The following is a 17,757-nucleotide window of genomic DNA, read 5'->3' as shown; positions in this document are numbered from 1 at the left end:
AGATAAAGTGTTCGTGAAAATCTCTTTCAGCCAGTCTATACCAACAAAATGCAGCACACAACAATCTACTGTGACTTTTAGTTGTAATTTTATCAGACTATGAAAAAATCGCTTCAAGCAGCTTCCCCTTAGTGGGAAATAGGTGGGAGTCAAATTTTTTGCTCTAGATCTCTCTTTTTTATTTCTCTTGTGTTGTATTTGTTTTCTTTTGGATGATTTTTAGGGACTCTCACCTCCATGAAATCTAGTATCTTGTAACCACTTAGTTTTTCTCTTACTTATAAAAACAAAAAAAAACTAAACTCAATTATTCATTCTTTAACAAGAGAATTGCAAGTGAAACGTTACCTTAAACGTAAGCCGAATAGGATTTGGATTTCATCAAATTAGGGCTCTAAGTTGGAATTACCCATTAGCACAGACCAACCTCCCCAGGTTGTAACCCTACCCTTAGCAAGCACAAGAGAGAGCATATTGAAGAATTCATTTGACCTTCAGAATTAAGTCTTAGGCTCTGTTTGGGAACACAATTATTTTCAGATATTCTCATATTATTTCATTATTATTTACAAACAATTCGCAATTATTCACAAATTATTCACTATTATTAATAAACTATTTCACTACTATTCATAGATGATATGAGATATTCATATGGGAATGTTTGAAAACAATTTCCATCTCATTTCGTCTCATTTTATCTCATCTCATTTCCTTCACAAATATCATTTAAACACAAACACTTTCAAACTAATCATTGCAAATTTTCCAAACTTTCAAATAAAAAAACAATTTAACTTTTTCGATCTCAAAACAAAAATTATATTAAAAAATTATATTTAACAATATTTTAACTTTATAATATTTTTTATGTAACTTTTTATCTCTCCTTTATCAAAATTCAAAAAATTCTTAACTTAAATTATCTCATTACCATTCACAAACTATTTTATTACTATTTACAAAATTCTCATCTCATCTGATTCTCCAAACATCCCCTTGGCATTCAATCAGAACCTTAGTAGATCCATCGAGTTTTTTTTTTTGCTCATTTCAGTTTCACAATAACTGGATTGAAAAAAATATGTTCAAATTGGCATATGATCCAGGATGGTCAGTAACACCTTGGCTTTACAATGCCAAGATGTTTGCAATCAAACAACTAAAATATCAAAAAATTGTCTCTCAACTTTACTATGAATCCAAACGTCTGTTACAACATTCCGATGAATCGGCTATACATACAAATACACACATCAACAATCCGAAACTCGTTCAATGTTTTTTATGCGTATGACATCCGCAGCACAACTACTTGGGGCTAACCTAAACATAAATCTAAAATACACCACTTCCAAGGATCCTTTGTTCAACTGGAGCGCCATGCTGCAATTCTATCTAAACATGCTTATACAAGAATGACAAATTTACTACGGCTAAACAACACCAGCCTTCAAACAACACTAGATAACCGTGTGTGTATATGAACATAAACAGCAGGAGATGAAGAACCAACAATCAATCATGGAGGTTTTCCGACAAATCTAGCTTCTTTCATCTCCCACCCAGTTGTTCTTCTCCTTTGGCCCAGTAGGACCTTCCTCCCCATACAGCTCCACTGGCAACTTATCGAATATGCTCTCTACCGAATAACGAAGCATCACAGGCAAAATCTTAATTATTTTATCCAGTTCAGTTCTCGAATCATAGATGAGAGTTGGACCCCACTCTCTCATAAACTGCAACCAGAAAGGTTCTGTAACAACCTCATCTCCAAGATACTCTGCTGCAACTAATTGATAATGGACGCTTGAATCTACATATAAGTTACTTAGAGCACAGTCATTCCTAGCTCCAATCCCAAGCTTTGAGGAGCCCTGGAGATAGATTCCTGGATGAGGGTAGCTTGAGTGCCCACCTTTTGATGAGTAAACAACAGCTTTATTCCCCTCTATGTACTCCAAATCATAAGCATTTACCCATTCACCCCCGCTGTGCTGTGAGAAGTATATACTCCAAAGCTCTCCAGTGAAGTTGCATATACGGAGTGTGATATGCTCCCAGTCACCCACATGCTGTCCAATCTTACTTAGAGCAATATTAACTAACCCGATTTTAAGCTTAGCTGGCCCATTGAAGGGGCAGAAAACCCACATTACAATGTCAGTAAAAGTTCCTCCTAGAGCTGGCTTGACATGAACGTAAAGTTTTGCACTTTCCAAGTTTCCGTGTATGACACTCTCTCTCCGATCATCACCTGGCAAGTCAATCCAAAACTCCCCGTCATTCTTTCCCCCAGCTGGCAAATTTGAGCCACTTGCATCAATAGCCTCACCATCTAAAAAGCCAGCTCTGAACAACTGTGCTCCATTTTTGAAAAACCATGGAACAGAAGATGGCAAGAAGATCTCTTCAGGATGAAAAAATATAGTGGGTCCATAGTGGTGGATTAGTGCATGAATCTGATCAATGTTTGGCATTGCAGGTAAAATATGATTTAGATTCTTCAAACATGCAATATGCAGCTCTTCTCCAGCATTCCAGTAGCTACCACAGAAAAATGTCCCTACAGGAACTCCTCTCCCCAGCATTCCCCGGTGGGAGGGTCTCGTATCCCAAACTCGAAATGGATAATTTGGAAATTTAGAACTGGTACCAAGTAAGAGGCGGTAAATTTCACATTTGTCAGTTAGGTCAGCTCGAACACATCTCACTTTATCCAACTCAGGCTTGTCTGGCTTGTCAGTAACCAAACAGCCCATGGGCTTGTAACCCTCAGGTGGCTGAGGTAGCCAAACATAACAACATCCACCATTATTTTCCTTGCTTCCATAATCAGAACTCCATATTAAGGAATAATCAAGGGGCTCTTGAAGAGCAGGTGACTGATCAGGGTCACGAGCATGGGCGGTTTCTGACAGATGAGTATCTACTTCTCTAGCCACAAGAACAAATCCTCGTAAAGGCTGGCTGTTAGGTTGGCAGTAGTGGCCAAGGCAATAGAAACCATCAGGTATACCCACCGGTTTATAAAATGTAACACCCTTCTTGTCTTGTGTCAGGTTAGAGCCCCAAATTAACTCAAAGCTGGAGATTTTAATAACTTCTAATTCTCCAAGACTTAATTTTCCAGAGGCAAAACTTCCACCTAAGAAGGCAAGGATGCAGTAAAATAATTTAACAAAGCAAACTGAATTTTCATACTAACAAGAGATTAAAAATGCACAATAAATAACCTTGAAACATATTTTTGATAAAGTACAATGCCCTTGAAACATGAAATCAATATACATATCCAAACCAACAGTAATCAAGCAAGCATAAATGACACAAAGTGCCGACCTAGAAAAAAAAGGTTATGGAACAAACAGACAGATCTCAAAGTTTATTTAGTTATCAAAGGAAAAATCAAAGTGCTAGCAATGCCGGTGAAAGCCCCAGGTGCTGCTGGTAAGCAGTGCACGCCTTTTACGCTTTGCTTGTGGTAAGCAAAGTGCTCAGCTCTGGCACTTTGTGCGTAAGGCGAGATTTTACCAACAATGTGCTGGAGCTCTGAAGTTACAAATCATGTTCGTAGAATAATCTTAACTGAAGAATAGAAATCCAATATCCAATTTGACAGAATGTAGGAATTTCTCAAGGAGTTTACAATTTCTGAAGGGACACCCTACTCCATGAGCTTCAACAGAACAAAAGCTATCCATCAAGGAACATAAAAGTCTTTATATAGATATTCTGGAAAACAAAAGTCACAAGTTCATATCAATTTTATAGAACCTCTTTCACGAGGAATGATCCTACATTGTTCCAAAAGTACACCCGAATGAAAAGAAAAGACATCAAACGTTTTCTCTATTCCAAATAGTTAATCATGTCATGAAAAGCGTACAACGGGTGCCCCCTCTGAAATGTATGATCAGCTTTGAATTTATTTTTAACAAAAGCACACACTTTAACAACAATCCAAGTCACCTAAACAGTAGAATAAAAACAATTCAAGATTAATTGGTATTTTCCCTTTTACCCTCTGCAAAATTCAAATACAAAATGGCCTGCCGACAAAACAATACGAAGTTGCGAACCCTATTGCCAAAGTATAGAATACAGCTGAATAATAAATAACGGCCCCTCTCGCAGAATTGTCATATTCTCAGGGCAAGCGAAAAGGGAAACACAAGCGATCAAGCTCAAGCTCGGATAGTTACACGAAGTTCAAATTGACCCCGAACAGTAAGAGAAAGAAATTGCACATTTTTATAAATATCAAATCCCTCCTTGCAATACATGATATCGGATTAACACATAGTTACTCAGCAAAATAGACTAATAACAGTACCCGTAAAAAACAAATATGATCAGGCAACATCTTCAACCCATGATCCATTTCCACAATCAAGCCATAATCCAACAAAATCCAGAAACACCCATTAACCAGAAAAGCAAAATCAACAACCACAATTGACCCAAAACACACTCTTTAGCGAGACCCAAAAGCCCCGTACCTTCAGGCCATATGGGAATCGGAGCCGGCAGCGAGAATGGTTTGGGCTCGGGAGGCGAAGAGAAATCGGTGACCGTGTTCCAAAAAAAGCACTTGCAACCAAACATCATCGCCAAAAGCTCTCTCACATACAATAGAACCTTAAAGAAGATGGCTCTCAAAACTTTGATCTTTGAAGCCCCTGAAACTGAGAGAGACACACGGGTCCGAAACCCCACCCCCATATTCCAATAATCTATGAAATTGAAGGGGGCGTCATGTCGTGGGGCCCTCTTCTCCTGCTCTGCATAATGTACTATTTTTGTCGTAGTTGCAAACGATTTCCGTCATCTCCCTCTGAAGCTCTTTTTTTTATTAATGTTTGGGGTTGGTTTTTTGATTTTTTGTCAGGTATAAATTATTGGAGTTTTAACAGAACAATACTCTTCCTGGATTCGCCGAGACAGAAATAAAATCATTAGAGTTGAGGTAGTTATTTATGAATGCCAAATCCAACGTTTCTCACATTTCTCTTTTAGATATAATTATTGAACAATTTTCGCAGACTAATAAAGCATGTTCTCTTTTAGATAAGAGAGAATGGACGTGACCTATGGGTGGAGGGGATGGGTTGCTTTGAAATTTGTTAAGGCAACCATGTTTGATGCGAAAGTTGGTTGGGACCGGCGGTTGGGTTGGCTTTGCTTTGCTTTGCTTTTTCATGCTTTGTGTATCATTATGATCTGGTGGTTGTAACTGCTGAGGTGTCGAATGACTTTCTCGAGAAAAATCTTGAGCGCAACTTTTTTTCATATCCATTCCTAAGGAGATGTTTGGATTTAAAGATGACTTGAGATGAGCTGAGATGAGCTGAGATGGATTGTGAATAGTAATGAGATGAGTTGTGAATAGTAATGAAATTTGTGAGTTAAAGTTGTTGAATAGTAATAAATAGTAATGAGATGGGTTGAGATGAGTTGAGATGAGCTGAGATGACTTGTGAATCCAAACAAGCCCTTAAAAGCTCTGCAATTGCTGCATTTAATGGTACCTTCACCGTTGAATTACGTTTTCATTTGAGAAATGCTTTTCTTGAATTTGGATTTTAAATTTTTTTTATTTAATAATTAAGGAAGTATATTTTAAAAATATTGTGAATTTTTTATTCTTTTAAAAAATGTTTATATTGATTAAAAAAATATATAAAAATAAAATAAAAAAATAAAATATACTTTCGAGATATATTTTCGAACTATTTTTTCGATAATAATAACAATTCTGTATTCATTTTGCTGTTCTAATGATTGATAACAAGATCACATAGACAGAAGAAAACTCTATTGCTTATGTTTTTTCACATCAAAAAAGGAAACAGCGAGCTGTTGGTATTGCCTTCTTTTAAATTATAAACAAAATATACATTAAATTGTGATCATAAAGTTCTGATCCTTTCTAGAGTTTGAAAGGTCATGTTTTATAGGATAGGTTTTTTTCACATTTTAATTGTTGTTTTGAAATTCAATGTTGGCAAAAATTAATGTCCTAAAAAATATGGTGATATTCCTAAAAGTGGTAATGCTAGCTGCAAAATCATAACCAGTAAATTTCAAAATAATAGCTGAGATTTAGGAAATCCAAAATCATTGAATAAAGTATGTTAGTGATTTTTTGCATTTTGGAGATTGGTTCAATTTGGTAGGCTCCATCCTTCATAACGTTTATTTCATTTTATTATACAACTCCTCCAATAACTTGACGAATTCTATTGAAAGAAATCACTGTAATCTATTATGAATACGGAAAGGAGAAGAACTTGTCAGGGTCAATGTCAGATATTCCCAACGAATTCAAGAGTTTATCAAAGAGTATGAGCCCAATGATCAATAGATCAAATCCATTTTGATTTTCTATTGTAATTGAATCATTCATTTTGAGAATAAATAAATAAATATAGTGTTAAAGTCGTGTTTCATAACCAAAGACTCCTCCGTTCCTGCAAGACTCAAGGAGATGAGGGCTCGGGATGGTGAGGGACACTTTCGATGACTAAGTAGAATTATCTATTTGTGTGGGCAATGTAAGTAGAAAACGTTAATTCACCTGGTGTTAATATTCAGCAGCTTGCATGCATGCATGCACCACGTTAATTCACATTTACTTGTCACGCATGCTAGCTAGCTAGCTAGCTGCATGCATGCACCATGCATTTTTTCTTCCTTTTTTGTTTTAAGTCAATTCTTTTTTTTTTGTTTTATTCAAGACCTGATCAGTAAAGGGAAGGAAACCCATGTACAAGAACTTTTGACAAACTAGAAAAATTAAACTGCTGCCACTTTCTTGGACTCAGACCAGTCGGTCAACGGGCTAGGAAATCTGATCCAGCGTTGCACTCCATGTACACATGCCTTACCACCACCTGCATATTGCAAATTTGCATCTATATATATATATATATATATGTGTATATATGTATATGCCCAGATCATATTAATCACTTGAAAATGCTATGCATAGCGAAGACAAGCAAGTTAATTAGTTCCAAAGTGTTTCTCTAGAAACATTTATTTATTTATTTTTAGATGAATAACATGTACTACTACTACTGCACCAACCATTAATTATTTACATGACTTTGACCATGGCTTTGTTCATGATCATCTTATACCATTTTAGGAATAATTAGCATATATATATATATATATATATATACGTGTTAACTTTAGTAATTATGTATTAAGGTTATTATATGTTCTAGTGGCCGGGGAAGCAAAAGATCAACTACACCAATATGATATGTTCTCTGTGTTCATATGGGAAGGAAGAAGAAGAAGAAGAAGAACAACAACAACAACAACAAAAAAAAAAAATATCGTTCATCGCATTATTGCAAAAAGTTAAAGTCTAACAAAAATCTTATTATCAAAACAAAAACAAAAATCTTGATCAATCAATCGCTCGCATTCTTGCAAATATTAAGGTATGTTCTAGTGGCCGGGGAAGCAAAAGATCATCAAGTACCACACCAATATGATATTTTCTGTGTGTTCATATGGGAAGGAAGAAGAAGAAGAACAACAAACAAAAAAAATATCGTCCATCGCATTATTGCAAAAAGTTAAAAGTCTAAAACAAAAATCTTATTAACAAAAAAAAAACAAAAACAAAAACAAAAATTTTGATCAATCACTCTCATTCTTGCAAAAGTTTCCATTAATTATTTAGTAATGCTACATATAGTCATGAAATACGTAAATATCATACAATCGTTTTAAAATAAAGTGGAGTCTACTATTAAAAAATTTATTTATTTTTATATGGATCTTATATTTATTCATTTTTTTCAAAATGATTATACAGTGCTTACGCACTCATGACAACAACTATCATTTCTCTTAATTATACGAGTAATATTAGATAAAGTCATAAATTATATATAGAAGTATTGCACACACTGTTTTAAATATCGTACCGTACCGGTCAACACGGTTGAAATATGTTGTACCGGCCACTGGTCCGATACAAGTATTATATATATTTCGTATCGGCCTATATTTCGGCCTGTACTGGTCTGTATTTCGATCCGTACCAGCCGATATTTCGACCTTTAATTTTTTTATTTTTTCAAACTATAAACTTATTTTTTGACTCTCAATTCAGACTAGACTATTTATAATTTATATATATATATGTATTTATATATAATTTATTTATAGACTATTATTTTGAAATATAGTTTATATATATAATTTATTCATATATCGACTATTTCGAAACGATACCGGTATCGAAATATTTCATTCCAGTGTCTTAATCGATATGACATCCGATACTTTATTCAAATTGCACACTTATTTTTTTAAAAAAATAGAATCTATTATTAAAAAATTATTTTATATATTTCATATTTACTCGTAACTTTTAAAATGAATGTGCAATTTTTGCAAACTCAAATATTATTTTTTAAATTATATATATATAAAGTAATATTATACATCATATTATTATTTTATTTTTATTTTATTATATAAAATGTGGTATATTTATTATTATTAAATGATAAATAATTATTTAATAAAGAATTATTCTTTAATTATAAATATATCATATATATGATAGGATGAAAATGAAAAGATAATGTGGTGTATAAATATGATTAATTCCAAAATATGGTGTCCAAGATAACGTACAGGTAGACCGTAGGATGGTGATGAGAAATCTGTCCAGTTACTCACCCACGCCGAAAAGAATTGAATCCAGATGAACAGTTTTAGCTACGTGTACGGTTGAGAGTCAAAGATCAGGCCAGTCCCAACAAAGATCACGTGCATGATGTAGGATATTTACGTGTACTGGTAAAACTCATGATGTGTATAAAGTCTGACTCTCAACGTGGATGATGTAGCAATAGCATCCATCCAACGGTGCATATGCCTCAGAGGCCCACCCGCATCAATTGCATGGAAAGGATTCAAGGAAAGCTCAGGCTGTCAGGTTCCTCCTGTGAATTTTCTTGATGCTAGAGAACAAATTGATATCTTTCACCCCCAGCTAGCAACTACATCACTTCTTCTCCTCCATTCAAATGTTTTTCTTTGGATTTTGTCTTTTACAAGAGAAACGCATTGGTCTTTCTTATAAAATGGAGCTCTGCGGACAACTATTTGATTCAGTTTCTATATTCTGAACAGCTCTTCTTTTCTCTTTCCTTTTTCTTTTAGGTAGCTTTCGATTTTGTCCATTGTCATTGAAAGTTCTCTGAGATCGTTACTGGAATCTCTTATACTTCTCAAAAGTGGTAAATTTTCTTCTGTTTTTCCATTATTCTGTATCTTATATTGAGGAAAAGTGACATTAATTTTACTTTTTGCTTTAGTGACTAGAAAAGATTAGCTCCTTCAAGTTGGCTCTAACTCTATTTTCTGCACAGGGCTCTATACCCAAAACAAGCGGCTACAACAACAACTGAAGTTCTATTATCAAAGAAGAAAGATGCTGCTCAGAAGTTCTTCAACACCATTACTTGGATCCCTGCACTCATCCTTCCCGGAAAGTCCCAACAACAACCTCAATCACTATGAAACCTGTATTACCCTCAAGCACCCAACACCCACCATCCACCAAAGCCACCACAAACTCTTACTCCACCAAGCTGGGTCTCTCAACCTCTCCTCATTCTCTCGCAACTCCTCCCCAATCTCTCCCTCCATTGCTGACCTCGACCGGAATAAAGGCTTTCGAAGAGCTCAGTCTGAAGGAAACTTGGAAGGACTAGCCTATGCTTCTTGCAGCAACAATGAAGAACCCAGAAAGAGTTTGGGCAGAGCCAAGTTCTTCATGTTGCAAACTATACCATCAACGAGAGGTGAATGCGAAGATGAAGAAGAAGAAGAGGATGAAGAAGAAGAATATTATACAGAGGATGATGAAGAGAGAGATGGGTTGGAGGAAAATGAAAAAACACTATGGAGGAATGAAAGAGGTGAAGAGATGGTCATGGCGATGGAAGCACAAACTCTCGGTCTAGAGAACAAAACAAGAAACCTGACTCTGACAGAGGAGGCCAGTGTTAGGGAGGAAATTTGGAATCAGGATTTTGGACTTGGTCAAGGGATGTTTCTTGCAGGAGGGCTAGGCATTGGTATTGGTGTTGGTGTCGGAGGAGGCGGCGGAGGCGGTGGGGGCGGAGGAGAGTTCAACTCAATAGGCTCCGGTGGGGATGGCGGGGACAATCAAGGAGGGGTTGAGGCGCATTTTAAGAGGATGGTGGAGGAAAATCCTGGAAACCCTTTGTTTTTGAGAAATTATGCTCAGTTTCTGTATCAGGTTAGTTTTGCCATATTTATTTGTTTGCATTTGGACATATTGCTTTTCTCATCCTGTGCAATCATTAGGCTTATAATGGCTTTTTTCTTTTAATTTTTCAACCATGGATAACTGTATACTTCAGAAGCCTAAACATTTGAACAAGGGGATGATTTCACTTAATTCTCAAGTTCTTAGGAATTATGTTTCATCTTGGCGTGTTAATAGTAATGCTTACAATCTTATTGTGTTGACAGTCAAAGAGAGATCTTCAGGGGGCAGAAGAGTATTACTCTCGTGCAATACTAGCAGATCCCAAGGACGGTGAAGTTCTATCACAATATGCTAAGCTAGTATGGGAGCTCAGTCATGACCAAGATAGGGCTTCAAGCTACTTTGAACGAGCAGTTCAAACTTCTCCTCAAGATAGGTGTGTATCTAAGAAAACTTCATACATTAGAATGGGAAAAAAAAATCTATTTTCTCCAGTCAGGCTCTGCACTTGCATGCCATGCAACTTAACTTTATGATTGTTGGTTTTCAGCCATGTTCATGCAGCATATGCAAGTTTTCTCTGGGAAGCAGAGGAATATGTGGATGAAAGTGTTGTGCCAGAAGAGATCCAAGGCATGCCATCACATTTTCATGGAGCTGTCGCATCTGCAAATGCTTAAAAATTGGGCTGTGGGAGCCCTGTGACCAAGGCGCATAGGTTTTGAACCTTCTGCAAGTTCAACCTTGAGAGAGAGAGAGAGAGAGAGAGAGAGAGGGGGAGGATGGCAGTTCTTTCTGAGCTATTGGCTGGTAGAGGATAGCATTATTCGAGAATAAGAATGGCCTTACTATTGTATGTGTATAGAGAAACATTGTTTATGTATACAGGTAAACTGACAATGGAAGCCAGAGTTCATACTCAATGTCACCATTTGGTTGCAAAAGTTTTCGCAATATATATATATATATAGATACAAAAATTATATAGGCCTAAGCTCTTAACATATTCCGAAAGGACTTCAGAATGGAAATTTTTATGGAAACACAGCTAGTTTGGATAGGCTACAACCACAATGGACAATATGCAATTTTTCCAAATATTACCCAGCTCGGAGATTTTATGAAATCAATTTTTAAAAATATCAGTTACTAAATTAAAAATTATTAATGCCTCCCTGCTCAGAAATTTAAAAATATAATCCTAAATTAAATCGAAAATTGAAAAACATCAATTAATACCTTTTGCTCAACAAAAAGATAAAAAATAAATAAATAAATAAATAAGAGTTTTTCAGGACCTGCATCACCTTTTTTTCCGGGCATTTGGCTCTTGCACAGAGTCCAAAAACAAGCATTTTGATACGAGATTGTCCAAGCGCATCTACTCTTTTATCTTACTTGTGGGATAAGCACAATGAAAAGAACAGCAACGATTCCTCTTCATTCATCATGAAACTAACGAAATGTTTGTCACTAAAAAGAAAAAAAAAAAAAACCGTTTGACTACAATAAGAAACAAGCTTCTCGACAATCCAGTCACGTAAAATGGCACATCTGAAAAACTACAACATATTTCCTGGAACCATGAAGGAAAATGCTTGACCCATGAATGATTGCCCAAGGCTTTTTCGTCTCATCATCACTAACCACGCTAATAAGAATCATTGCCTCTCAGTCTGTTGTATCCACCACTATCCTAATCATCTCCCGTGTAGCATCCCAGTAGTTCAAACCTTCCCCCTGTGACAACCATTTGGTCACTTCCTCTACCTCTTCCTCTTCCTCTACCCCTTCCTGGTTTAGTCATTTCAAATAGATGTTAACAAAACAAAAGGAAGACAAGTGGCTACTCCAAGTATACCATGCCACATGAAAAGTAAATGATACTGAACACGAAAGTTCAATCAGGTGTAATGATTATATCACAGCAGTTATTGTTTTCTGAGTCTGAAAGGAAGGAGTTTGCTGCTTATTCTTCTCAACACGCTAACAACCATGACACTAGTAATCATCATCACTACCACAAGTACAGACAAAGGGCCATCACAATGCTCCAGCAGTGGGAACATGCCACCATTGAATCCATCTTTGGAAGTTGCTCTTTGTATATATTCCAAAGACTTTTTTGGCAGTTTTTTATGTTCCAGGGATATAATTAAGCCCAAATTGACATAAAGAGCAATTGCAAAATTCCAGATTAAGAATTACACTGCATACAATTATAGAATGAATGACCAAGGAATATGTTCATTAAATTACATTTTTTAATTCAACCAACCATGCTGGGTTAATAAATACATCTCATCAAAGTAGTTTTAGGCACATACTTCCAGCTTGATAAGTACTGCTCTCGACTGGCATCTTCCTTATAATGTAGACTTCACTTCCAGCCATTTGTATTGGAGATGCCTGCAGAGGACCATTTTATGCCGGCTAATATCATCTTACAGACCTGACAGTTAAAATATAAATCCTTCCAAAATTCGGTAGATTATTGAAGACATTATTTACAACCACAAGGAAGGCTGGTTCTTTTAGGCACACAAAATATTCCCCCAGATTCAAAAATATAGTCCCATTTGACAAAACATACATTTGAAGAAAATAATATTAATTAGATAAAATCCATCCAGGTACCATGTTTTTGGTTTCGGTACTATGCTTTTGATGAACAGTGAAACGAGTATATAAGGGATAAAAAGAGTATCATTGGAAATTGAAGGACTTTTATTTTTGGACTTGTGAATATGGAAAAATAACATGGGACATCCCCCAATGGCAGTGTGGATTAGTAACATATTAATGCAGTTTACTGGAAATAGCAATCAATGAAACCAAAATAAATCAATAACATAGTTGATCTCTAAGCTTCGATATATAGAGAGAGTAGCTGTCCATGTTACATTCATCTTATAATGTATATATCTGTGAAACAGAGTACTGACATCACAAAAATAATGATATAGTCTCGATCAAGAGCTCAATCCGGAAGATAAAAGCAGTTCATAAAGAAATTAAACAAGGTTTTTAATGTTTTAAATAGTAAATAAAAATTACAAGAATTACAAGCTTAGATTTCTATCCACATCTACATGATTGGCTAGAGTGCGTAATGCTGCCAAAGTCAACAAAGGACCCAATTAAAATATTTGTAATTGGGTAGGCAGATGGCTGAGGTAAAACAAATGTCATCAAACAAAAGGATTTTTCACCTCAATGCCTTGAAGACTTTCCTCTACTAATTAAACGTGGAGAAAAAAGAACAGAAATAGAAACCTCGAGTGCATTTTGGACGCTAATAAGGTCTTCAAACTCGACCATAGCATAGCAACTTTCCTGTACATACCAAGGCTTCTTTAGCTTCTCTAAAGTTTATACAAAAAAAAAAAAAAAGGAACCCAAAACGAAACAGTCAAAAAGTAAAATGAGAAACTCACATTCTGTGACCTAATCAAGATGCCATTGGGTATTATTTGGCCGAATGTCTTGAATTTCTTCCTGATTTTTTTTTTGGCAACAGTAGGAGGCAAGTTCGTCACATAGACAGATTTCGGTTCACCTGGAGGGATGATTGAGGAAGGATCAACTTAGAACTTCAAAAACGAAATTACTGAAAATTTGACAAAAGCTCAGACAAATGAAGAGGATGTTCTGACGTTTTTAGGGTCATTGAGCCAACATTACTGAGTGAAATCTTCAAAACATGAATCAGGAAATTGACCTTCTTTTTCTACTGGCAAGCCCTCATCCACCGCATCTACCCCAGCTTGAGGCACTAATGATAATGTAGAGCTTGAATGCTGAGCAGCAGGCTGTGGTGTTTGATTCCTCTCTGAAGTAGCGGGGGAATTTCCATGTAAAGATTCCACCGCATCTACGCTAGCTTGAGGCACAAATGACAATGTAGAGTTTGAATGCTGAGCAGCAGGCTGTGGTGTATGATTCCACTCTGAAGTAGCTGGGGAACTTCTCTTTAAATATGGCCGGGCAGAAAATGATGGTCCAGGCTGTCCTTTAGATCCTCGCAACTAGCAAGTTTCCACCATTGTAAACATGTAATAAATAAGACAAAATCCAACACCATTAAAGAAATTCCAAACTTCTACCAATCACCGACGAACCCATTATTAGTAATTGAGAATATATACATGAATACCAAACACAGACAAATCTGTTTCTTTAAGAACTAATGACAGAAACCAATCCCTTCATGTTGACCCAAATGCATGTTTCTGTTCTGCAAATCGTGTCAAATTTGCATTAGTCTACAACTCCCGTTCCTCTCTCCCAGAAGGTCTTTGCCCATCGATTCAGCAAAAAGAGTAAAAAAGAACTGAAAAAACTAAGGAGACGTTTGGATTCGCAAGTCATCTCAGTTCATCTCAACTTAACTCAACTCATCTCACTACTATTCATTTCTATTTAACAATTTTAACTCACAAATCTCATTACTATTTACAACTCATCTCATTACTATTCACAATCCATCTTAGCTCATTTCAACTCATCTCAAGTCATCTTCGAATCCAGCTGTGGAAGAGTTAAGGGAAAGGGTTCTTTGTCATGGAAAGTGAGAGGGGGTGAATAATGCTGATAAACTCCTTGGGATTTGAAACTTGCTTAAAAAATTGAAGGTCGATATCATTTGCCTCCAAGAGACTAAATTTGTGATATGACCAGGTGGACCTTCAATTCTTCCATGACAAAGATACCCTTTCCCTTAACTCTTCCACAGCTGGAGATTCAAAGTTTTGAGTCATTATTAAACTTGCCTCCAAAAGACGAAATTTGTTGATATGGTGATTGGTATTGTCTAGGGTCCCGGGGAGCTTCTAAGGGGATTTTATTTGTGTGACCGGATGCTGGCAGAACAGATTGAGAGCTTTTGTAGGGAAGTTTATGGTGGCTCTCTCAGTTAAAACGTTATTGCGTCAATAATGTTCAATGAGAGGTTCAGGATTGTGTAGCTCAAGTGATAATTGTCTTCAAATCATTTCAAAGAAATGTTTCTAAGAATGCAACATATGAAGAACAAATACACAAGTGAAATGTAAACTGGGCATAGGCACATACTGCAGGTGAAATCACAACTGTTCGCACATGTGCACAGGCATATAATTGGCAAAAGACAAATGCAACAGGGCATTTAAGAATGCACTCAAAGAGAGACAGGTGAATAATTAAGCCGCTCTCAGGCAAGCCACACACTCTAATAATGGAAGAGGTGCATACAACAGAAGCATAAGTTTTCTTTGGTGCCTCTCCCACACGTTCTTCCATGGCTGGAGCTAGGGGCCCTTCGTGCATGGCGTTTACCATGCTTTGAAATGAAGCAGACACATTCTCCCCTACAGAAGTTTCCCCCGCAGTTTCAATCCCATAATCCTCTTGCTGCTGTTGCTGTGCAAGACTACACTCACCAACTGGATCATCCTCTCTAAGGACTTCATCCACAAATCCATGCATCTCTTGCCCCCAAACAAAGTCCAAAGCTTCCAAAGTCGCATGGTTAAAAGAGAACAAAAGAAATGAAAGCAAAAGTAAGAAAAGAGAACAGCAAAAAGGCAATCCTGTCTCTTATTAAAGAACCTAAACCAGCTAGATTCCAAAAATTGAGAAAAAGAAGCATTTTGCAGAGATTAAGGAATAGACTAATGCTAGATACAGGCCTAGCTAGTCATGCAAGTTCCATGCAGTCCCTTTAAAAAATAGCGAGCCAGCCCCTCTATAAAAAAGTTATGAAAAAACCACTTTTTCATTGTGAGATCCATTTTTTTCAAATCAAATGTACGTCCTAGGCCTACACAAATCATTTTCATTTTCTTCTCCATAAATTAGTAAAGGCAGAAAGAATTAATGACGGTATAACTAGTCTTATAAGTGCATGGAACTAAACGCATGCCCAGTTATTTGCCATAGTCTAGGGTTGGTAAAACTGATAACTGCTAATTTGAACGGACATCTGCATCATACAATGAGTCCTATATACAAATAATTGCTTAAACTTACAATATTCTGCAGAAGGGTAATTCAACAATTTTTGTTTGATAAGTAATTAAAACAAATCTCGTAGCAAAGCAGCGGCATTACCATGTGGCTCCGGAAGAGAGCTAGAAGAATTCAGTTGAGTGTCGAATGTGCCTCCTAACGGAATGGGTGCTTGATTTTGGTATGTACTTGCATCATCATTAATGAACTGAAAGATATCGCTGAGAATAAGGTAACCATCTCCTAGAGGTATAAGAAAAATGATTTGAACAAATTTCCTCTTTTTACTGGAACCCCTGATTTTAACGATTCCTGAAACAACCACCAAAACACCTCCATGATTTGAATAAAGAGAGTTCGTAGTCTGGATCTCCATTGCAGTAAGATTTAGTGACATGAGAAGTCTATGAATTTGCTGCAGAAGGTAAAAATGGAGAAAACATAAAGCACATTAGGCTAATGTTTGAGCAAGAATAATTGAGAAACGTAGCTTAACTAAAAGAAGGGGAGACCTTCCAAAATAGGAATTTGAGGATAGATAGAGTAATCCTTAGTCCACTATACACGAAAATTTATAAATTTAATGAAACAAATACTCTTTCAAAAAAAAGAAGAAGATTGAAACTGTGCACCTTTTGCCCTGTTTAATGAAATTTTTTACTTATAGAAAAGCTGATACAAATTAAATATTTCGTTTTGGAAAATATTATCTCATCCAAGAAGGAAAGCACATCATCTACTGTGGGCAAGAAAGAGAGAATTTTGGAAAGATTTGTGGTATGACAACTATCACCTCAAATGGAAACCATGGAAAGAATTTAAACCGGCACTATACACAAACAGATTCATCTTCATGAAGTGAAAAATCCTGGAAAAAGAAGCCATTCCTCAGTCATATTCCTTTTAAATTGGTTTTTTGAAAAAAAAAATACAAACCCCGAGTGATAGAATTTAACCAAGGCTGATTCACGTTTCCTCCAACAATTCAAAAAGGAAAATTCTAATGATGAGGTCATATTGCCTATTAATCTTTGAATTTATTTTATTTTTAAAAAAAAATAAAAGATGGTCCAAAGGGCAGAGGTGATATATATATATATGAATATATATATATATATATATATATTTATATATATAGCATTAATCAATCTAACAAGAACCCACAAGAATAAAACCAAAAAGAAGCAAAAATGAAAAAAAAAAATTATACATTAACATAAGCATGCTAACAGATATGTATAGGCAGCTATTCAGATACAGTTCCCAAAGGAAATTACGATGAAATCATTGGCATAATTTCTTGAATTTCCATCAACCAGAACCATGGTGCTGCCTAGGGAGTAGAACTTATATACAAGATCGGGCTGAACCAGAAGAACCGTATAGTAATGATTGGTAAAGTGCGACCCCACCTGCAAAACCCAACACAACCCCTTATCACCCATTAACTTAAGCTCCCATATACGAGTGTGTGAGTGCCAACCTGCATGGCC

General features: G+C 36.1%; 3 protein-coding genes across 3 annotated transcripts; 1 reads left to right on the top strand and 2 right to left on the bottom strand.

Annotated features, from left to right (window-relative positions):
- Positions 1-1,168: 1,168 nt before the first annotated feature.
- Positions 1,169-5,004, bottom strand: LOC108996014. The gene is made up of 2 exons (XM_018971729.2): positions 4,503-5,004; positions 1,169-3,148 (listed from the first exon to the last, which is right to left on the bottom strand). The coding sequence occupies exons 1-2, from the start codon at positions 4,723-4,725 to the stop codon at positions 1,545-1,547; spliced, it is 1,827 nt and encodes a 608-aa protein (XP_018827274.1). The 5' UTR covers positions 4,726-5,004; the 3' UTR covers positions 1,169-1,544.
- Positions 5,005-9,073: 4,069 nt separating this feature from the next.
- Positions 9,074-11,220, top strand: LOC108996024. The gene is made up of 4 exons (XM_018971751.2): positions 9,074-9,275; positions 9,408-10,303; positions 10,540-10,712; positions 10,827-11,220. Exons 2-4 carry the CDS (start codon positions 9,470-9,472, stop codon positions 10,954-10,956), a joined length of 1,137 nt encoding a protein of 378 aa, XP_018827296.1. The 5' UTR covers positions 9,074-9,275; positions 9,408-9,469; the 3' UTR covers positions 10,957-11,220.
- A 348-nt stretch (positions 11,221-11,568) lies between these two features.
- Positions 11,569-16,665, bottom strand: LOC108995947 (nuclear transport factor 2-like). The gene is made up of 7 exons (XM_035683413.1): positions 16,367-16,665; positions 15,509-15,768; positions 13,998-14,304; positions 13,714-13,835; positions 13,553-13,612; positions 12,604-12,685; positions 11,569-12,070 (listed from the first exon to the last, which is right to left on the bottom strand). Exons 1-7 carry the CDS (start codon positions 16,659-16,661, stop codon positions 11,973-11,975), a joined length of 1,224 nt encoding a protein of 407 aa, XP_035539306.1. The 5' UTR covers positions 16,662-16,665; the 3' UTR covers positions 11,569-11,972.
- Between the last annotated feature and the right edge of the window lie 1,092 nt (positions 16,666-17,757).

The sequence above is a fragment of the Juglans regia genome, chromosome 1 (genome assembly GCF_001411555.2).
Source record: "Juglans regia cultivar Chandler chromosome 1, Walnut 2.0, whole genome shotgun sequence".
Lineage (NCBI taxonomy): Eukaryota > Viridiplantae > Streptophyta > Magnoliopsida > Fagales > Juglandaceae > Juglans > Juglans regia.
Note: the sequence above shows the minus strand (reverse complement) of the source record. Positions and strands in the feature narration are given on the sequence as shown.